The following is a 7,935-nucleotide window of genomic DNA, read 5'->3' as shown; positions in this document are numbered from 1 at the left end:
TAGGCACCGATCTCAAAAAGTTAGAAAAAGAGCAAAATAAGCCTAAATAAAATTAAAGAAAATAAAGATCATAAGCTAATAAAAACATACAATAAAGATAATCCACATAGCCAAGAGTTAGTTTGGGAGAAAACTAAACAGATTCACAAACCTCTGGCAACTCTGACCAAGAGAGAGAAAAACAGTAAAAATAAAAATACAGCAAATGGCAGAATTCAGGTTAAATATGCACTGAAAACGTGCTTAGAGTCCTTTCCTCCCAAAACCCTGCTAAAGTGAAGGGAAAAAGGTATAAAGCCACAGGACAAAGAGCAAGGGAGGCAATGACATCAGGCGAAAGGTATCAGTAAAATTTTGGGAGAAGGAAAGTAGATGAAGAGGTGGAAATGACCTTGCAGAACTGACTCAGAGGAATCCTAACTGCCTGAAGGGGAAAGGCCCCCAGGACAGAGGCTGAACCCCAGAAAGGGTCGGATGAGACAGCAGCTTCCTCACAAGGCTAGTACAAAGGATTCTTTTCCGAAGGTTCAGCGTCAATCAGCACTCCAGCCTTCGCCTCTTCTGACAATGCAGTGTGGATGTGCCTCCACTGAGAATTGGGATCAACAGGTCTTCCCCTTGAACCTTGGCAGACTTTTATAACTTCCCAAGTGATGGTGGAATGGGGTGAGAGGTGCTGCATGGCTCCAAGGCAGAAAGGGCAACACAGCATCCCCCTGGCTGTCTCAGGATGCTGTGCTTAGAAGCCAGCCAGTGTGTTATGGGGAAGGCCAGGTGCAGGAAGAGCTCTTGCATGCTGGGGTCCCAGCAACAGCCAAGCCCCAACCTGCAGCCTCACCGCAGAGGCCACACGCAGCAGGGAGCAGACAAGGCATCCTGATGCCTGGGGCCAGGGCAGTAAGAAAGGAGTACAGTCTCCCCTCCGTATCAGTGGGTTCTGCATCTGCAGGTTCAACTGACCACAGATGAAAAATACTGGAGAAAAATAATACAACAATAAAAAATACAAATAAAGAATACAGTATAACAACTATTTCCATAGCATTTACGCTAGGTATATCTAGAAATGATTTAAAGTATACAAGAGGATGTGTATAGATTATACAACAATATTACACCGTTTTATTTAAAGGACTTGAGCAGTCATGGATTTTGGTATCTGCAGGGGTGTCCTAGAACCAATCCCCCATGGAGACCAAGAAACTACTGTAGTTTTAAAAGACTAACTGTCAGGGTAATTTTATTATGCAGCAATCGATACTTCTCACATATTCTTTCCTCCAGCCCATATGTCAGGTGGTCGCTTCTCTCCCACCCTGAAGGCACATGGATTACTGTCTGGAGTGGGAGAAGCCAGGCAGGGCTAGACTTGAGACCCCAGGTACAGCAGAAGCTGGAGATGACACCTTCCTGAAAAATAGAACCACGCGAAAGGCCTCATGGTAAAGAGGGAGACCCTCCTCAGTGCCTTTCCCCACCTCTGTTCCCAGGACGCTAGCAGCCAGGCTTGTGCCCTTGAGGCAGAAGACTGGAGGTACACTGTCCCAGGAAGCTCATACTGGATAAACCGGCAGGTATTAATGTTTGGAGTCCCCAGAGAAACAGCTGGGTCTTCATCCAATTACAGAAAATAGGCACCCCCCAGGCACAAAACTCCTAAAAAGCTCTTTCAGGCCTTACTCTTGAGTATGAGCTGACAGGTTAAGGGCAAACATTTGAACACATCCTCTAATAAGGAAAAGACCAAAACATCCAGGAAAAGACAGCACAGGGAATTGAAGAAAGCTCTCAGAGGATATTTGTGACTTTTTTTTGTCATTAAAAGAAATGCAAGGGGCCAGGCGCAGTGGCTCACACCTGTAATCCTAGCACTCTGGGAGGCCGAGGCGGGCGGATCCTTCTGAGCTCAGGAATCAAAACCAGCCTGAGCTAGAGCGAGACCCCGTCTCTACCAAAAAATAGAAAGAAATTAATTGGACAGCTAAAAATATATATATAAAAAATTAGCCAGGCATGGTGGCGCATGCCTGTAATCCCAGCTACTTGGGAGGCTGAGGCAGGAGGATCGCTTGAGCCCAGGAGTCTGAGGTTGCTGTGAGCTAAGGCTGACGCCACGGCACTCGCCCCAGGCAAGAGAGTGAGACTGTCTCAAAAAAAAAAAAAAAAAAAAAGAAATGCAAGAACAGAATGCTATTTTTAAAAAAAAAAATTAAAGAACATTTGGGACCAAAATATGTGATCTCTTAGAAATTTAAAGCTAAGGTGGGGAGAATTAAAAACTTCAATAGAAAGGTTGGAAGAAAAAATTAAAGAGTTCTCCCAGAAAACAGAATCAAAAAATCCAAAACTGAAACGTTTTTAAATAAAAATGTTAGAGGTTTGATACAGGAGGTACACCATCCAACTAGGGATAATTATAGAGAAAAGATAAAGCAAATGGAGCAGAGAAAGTTATTTTTAAATAGTACTAGAAAATATCACTGAACTGAAAGCAGCATCCGGATTGAAAAGTTCCAGCCCAAGGGTGGGTGGGGGAAAACACCAGCACGTCATAGAATTTTAGGGCACTCAGGATAAAGAGAATCTTCTAAAAGATTCCCCGCCCCACCGCTGAAAAAAAGTACAAATATAGGAGGTCATGCACACAACACAGGTGTCAGAATGGCATGATAATTCTCAACACTAAGACCAGAAACTACGATTCAATGTAATAATAATGCCTTCAAACTCTGGTTTCTAATCTGGAATTTTCTACCTTGCCAAAATATCAATCTAGCCTTTGCATATAATAAAGGCATTTTTAGGCATGCAAGGTCACAAAATTTCTACTTCCCATGCAATATTTTGCAGGACCTACAGAGGATATGCTCCAACAAAAGGAAGGAACAGGCCAAGCAAAAGGAAGACTTGAGATGTACAAGGCAGAGGACCAGACAAAGGAAGTGAAAGGAATTCTCAAACAGTGAAGAGAAGCCCCAGTTTAGCAGCTGTGCCAGATCTGGACAGCATAAAATGTAGATTGGAACAGAAGAATCAAGGTCTCCAAAAAAATGTCTCCAAGGAAAAAAATCAAATGAATAGAACACCTGATGTGTCTGACATATGACAAGTTTTATAGTACTATTAGACCATTTCAGGCTGAATTAGTGATGGGAGTATTAAAAAAAAGTAAACAAAAAACGTGAAGCAATGATTAACTTCAGGAAAACCAAATTGTAACAAAGAAAATGTAATCAGAATGTATTATGTGGCTCATCTGCAAATAATTTACATAACCATGATAATTCAAACACAGAAGAGAGATTAAACAAAATAGCCATATAGTTAACATTGTGGGGATAAACGGTGTTGGTGTATGTCTGGGGGTGGTGGACTAAGATTTTGAGCTTAACCTTCCTCTTCCATAACAGGAAGTCAATTTATGTTTACAATCAAAAAGCCAACAGGTAAGTCTAAATGAGAAGAGGGTGGTCAAATGCTGAAAGGAAAGCTACATAGATAGAGTTGGAAAGAGCAAGGGGCGTGGCTGGGAAACAGTGCAGGATTAGTTATTTTCATTTTAAGCAAGTTTTTAAAAAATTATGAACATGTAAACCTTAAAAATAAAATTTAATTTTCAAAGAAATGTGACTATCAAGTAAGGAATTGGAGACAATCTAGACCACTCTTTAAAGCATGTTGACTATGGGAAGGAAGGAATCCCACCATTAACAAGCACTCCCACCCCTAAACTCAAACACACACACACAACTTCCTAACAACTTTTTAGCATCTATCTTTTAAATAAGAATGAGATGCCAAAGATCACTAGACATTTGAGGAAAAGTCCCTAACAGGAAAGAATTACAAGCAAAAAGAAACAAAGAGGAGGAGATGAAAGAGAGACTATGTTGAAGAAACACACAAAGAAGAGAACAAAAACCTAGCAGTATCTTCAGCAAGGTAAGAGAAGATACTATATGCATGAATCAAGGACCGGATACTATTTTCTAAAAAGGACTTAAAAAGAAAGGGAGGGAGAGAAGGAGGGAGGAAATGAATACTAAGCCAGAAAACAATTCAAGAGCTCTTAAATTAAAAAAAGGAATCGGATCCCACAAATGAAAAATGTAATAGAAGACTTGGAAGATACAGTTGAGAATATCACCCAGAAAACAGAACCAAAAAAAAGATGAAAATCGGTAAAGAAAAAAATTAGAAAATTAAAGGGTAAAATAATGAAGACTAATATTCGACTAAGGACTTCAGAAAGAAAGGAACAGGAAAAAAATTAAAATGAGAAAATAATGCCAGAAAACTTCCAAGAATTAAAAGTATGAGTTTAACTGCAAGTACCTACCAAGTGCCCAGCACAGTGAAGGAAAACAGACCTAGATCATGGAAAAATTTCAGAACACAAAGGACAAAGACTCCAAAAGCGTCCTGAGGGGGAACATGTTACCTGCAAAGGATCAAGAATCATGATAATGCAGGACTGTAACAACGTTAGTAGTTACAACACAAAAGAGCAATGCCTCCAGATTTTTTAGAGACAATTCCTTCCAGCCTAGAACTCTATGCCCAGCCACACTCACAAAATGGTAAGCGTAGAAGAAAGCTATCTTTTGACATGCAAGGTCTCAGAAAATTTACCTCTCACTCATTCTTTTCCAGGAAGCTACTACAAGATGAACTCCACCAAGGAGGGGGTAAACCAAGAAAGGAGATGACATGACAGCCACACCACAGAGACTCCTACCCAAGAGAGAAGCCAAGGCAGGCCTGGAGGTGATGGCCAAGGGCCCTCCCAAGATGCCGTAACAGCAGCAACCAGCCCAGACAGAAGTAGGTCAGAGGCCGTGGGAGGGATGCTCAGATGATGAGAGTGATAGTGAACCGAGCCTGTCATTATATTGTGAAAGAAAGAAAAAGGAATCAAGGAAAACAATATGGGTCAGCTGTGAGTAAATTTTCCACAGGCACAATATTGTAGATCCTAATTGTGACTCTAAGAAATTGCGATGGCTTTACTGAAGAGGTGTGGAGAGGGCCATGTGTAAGGTTATGAGAGCAGTAAAAAGAAGTAAAGCCAGAAGGGGGGGAAATAATACAAATATAGTTATTATCACTAAACTATACACGTAATAGTAAAGATGGTAAATTGCATATATACATATTACCTCAATAAAAAAAGAAAAAATTTAATGGTAAATACTGAAAAAAAATCAAGAAGTGTCAATAAAAGCCATGTTACTTGGAAATATGGAAAGGAAAACGAAAGGAAAAACCAGGAGTTAAAAGTGGCCATTCATGTGTGCGTGGCAGGGGGGTTGCTGTGTTTTCATAACAAACCATGTAGAACTACGTGATTCTGTGTATGCGGCTTCAGGAAAAGAACTTCTGTGTTTTAGAGAATCTCAAAGGAGTGCTCATTGCTCTAGTATATAAAATCATCCACTTAATCTCCCCCAGGGCGGGAATAGAGAGGGCTCCGACAGGTAGGAGTGGAGCAAAACCTCCTGCAACTGTGTCCTGAAAGCAGAAAACCTCCTTTCCTTTCCCCGGTGCCTAAACTTAAGCAGAGAATGGGTAACTGGGCTGATTCAACATCTCTAAGAAAATAATCACGAACCCAGGGGCACACCTGAACAGGTAAACACACACACTATCCATATCACAATGCTACCTAAAAACGGTTTCAGTGTGTTGCACGAAACTATTTGACGATGCCATCACGAACCACGAAGGGGAAGGGGGATAAAGTACCGGCTGATAAAGTACTTCTCAATTTAGCTAGTAGATCAGTGCCCACAGAAATCATCTGGAACGCGTGTTCCCCCAAGCCTTCTGTTACTCGCATTTCTAGCAGCGATCACAGAGGCATCAGGAATTGCGGGGATTCACAAGCAGCGTGACGGGAAGACGCAGCTCCGCCGCGGATGAACTGAGAACAGCTGAAGATGTTACCAAGAGCAAAGTCACCCGGCTCATGTCCAGATTTCACCCGCTCCTCGGCCTCTTACGGAGAGGCCAGAAGAGTCTGATTGGCTCACAATGGGGTAAACAAACAAAATTAAGTGGTCCTGAGCTTCCATTTCTTTTTCTATAAAATTTATATAAAAATTATGGTCCTACCGCCTAAGATTGTTTTGAACGTGAAATAAAATACACATTCGCAGGTCAGTGACTGAATGTATAATGAGCTCCTAACGTTTTACTTTTCTCGCTAGAGCCTCTAAAATCCAGCGATCCGGTGGTGCCCGGCCGGTCGCCCGGCTGCACTGGGCACCATCCCCGTGCTGAGCCCCCGAGGAAGGTGGCGACGGCGCTAACCAGGCAGACGCGCAGCTCGCAGGAGCCTTTTCCGGCCACCGCCCTCCTGCGCGCGCGGTGGCGCCCGTGGCGCGGCAGGGGGGAGCGGCGGGAAGCCGGGGTGCGGGAGGACCAACCCCCACGAAGGCGCTCCCACGGCAGGGAGTTCTGAACAGTCCGTGCAAACACCTGCAGGCCGTTCTTTAGGGACAGCGCAGCGAAGGCGGGAGTTAGCACTGAAAACAACGCCCCGTTCGTAAGACACAAAGCTGAGCGCGGTGGTTCTCAGCCTTTCGGGTCACCTCTGAGACTGATGAAAGCTGGGGATCCTCTCAGCAAAAATGGGCGCTTAGAATAAATAGATGGGAGCTGGAGGCCGGCCGAGGCCCGCGAGGAAAGACCTGGACTTAGCCAGCGGCACTTCAGTCGAGTTCACAGCTAGCACGGCCAAGAGCCGGTTAAGGCACGCGCGGAAGGGTGGGAAGGCGGAGGCGGGGCTGCCACCGTCCTTATTTTGTCAAGGGAGGCGGAATCCCCGTCTGCCAAGAAAAACAAAAGGAAGCGCGTGCCCCTCCAGGCCCCGTACCTGGCAGAGGCGTGTCCGCGGCCTTCGCGTGCCCGGCTTCCGCGCGCTCCTCCTCCGGGGACCCGCGCACCTGCGGCCCCGTCTCCTCCCCCGCCGCGGGCTCCTCGGACGGCGTGGGCGAGGCCAGGCCGCACTGGGGCGCGGGGCCCCCGGCGCCCGATGACTCTGACGAAGCCCAGTGGTCCGAGGCGCCGGCCGGGCCCCCGTCGTCCCAGAGCCAGGGCACGTGAGCCTGCTCCAGCAGCCGGCGGCCCCAGCGGTAGTGCAGCAGCTCGCGGTAGTAGCGCCCGTGCTCCTCCCAGCGCGGCTCCTGGTAGCTCTTCATGTACTCCGTCTTCGCCTTGCTGCCGGGGGACATGACGCCGCGCCGCCCGCGGACCGGCCACGGGGCGCACAGGTGAGGCCCCGCCGGCCCGCCGCACCGTTTAAACTCGGAGCCCCGCCCAGAGGGGCGGTCCCGGGCGGGGCGGCCCCGCCCCCGGCGGGAGGCCTTTCAGGTCGGGTCTGGGCCCCGAGAGCTGCAGCGGGAGCCCAGGTGGGCTTCAGGTCGGCGCGAACCCGCCTGCTGGGCGTCGGGAGGGCGGCTGCGGGGCTGGAAAGCAGAGGCTGGGGCAAGAGGGCAGGGGAGGGACACCGGGGGTTGAGCGGGGGGAGGAGTGAGGGCGAGGGAGGTCCGGGGATCCGGTGGCCCCAGGGTTCCCGGAGACGCCCTCCCAAGCGAGGCGCGCGGCCCGGCTGGGCAGCCGGCGACCTTACCTCCTCCTGCCGCGCTGGCCTGGCCTGCGCCCCCAGCCCCGCTGCGCCTGGCGGATCCTCCGCGCCCCGGCCCGCCACGCGCGTGGCGCAGCAGCTAAAGCGTGGCTCGCTCTCCCCCGCGCTTCCCTCCCGAGCGAGATGTCGCCGCCGCGGCCCGCGTTCCTGCGGCTGCCGGGAGGCGAAGGCGCCGCCTCAGTCCCGGAGCAGACGCCTCCCCCGCGCACTCCCGGCCCCGGGCCCTCCGACCCGCTCGGTGGGGGCTCCTGCTTCGGTGCAGAGCTCGACGCGCCTGGGTGCAGGTG

The 7,935-nt window shown here is 48.2% G+C and overlaps 1 protein-coding gene across 1 annotated transcript in view; it reads right to left on the bottom strand.

Annotated features, from left to right (window-relative positions):
- Positions 1-7,235, bottom strand: part of CCSAP (centriole, cilia and spindle-associated protein) — a 13,473-nt gene extending 6,238 nt beyond the window's left edge. The window contains exon 1 of the mRNA XM_012660219.1: positions 6,878-7,235. Within this exon, the coding sequence (XP_012515673.1) occupies positions 6,878-7,235 (358 nt within the window). The remainder of the gene's footprint in view (positions 1-6,877) is intronic.
- Positions 7,236-7,935: the final 700 nt, after the last annotated feature.

Source organism: Propithecus coquereli, unplaced genomic scaffold, assembly GCF_000956105.1.
Source record: "Propithecus coquereli isolate 6110/MARCELLA unplaced genomic scaffold, Pcoq_1.0 Scaffold66, whole genome shotgun sequence".
Lineage (NCBI taxonomy): Eukaryota > Metazoa > Chordata > Mammalia > Primates > Indriidae > Propithecus > Propithecus coquereli.
The sequence above is the reverse complement of the archived record's forward strand: the minus strand, read 5'-3'. Positions and strand labels throughout refer to the sequence as shown.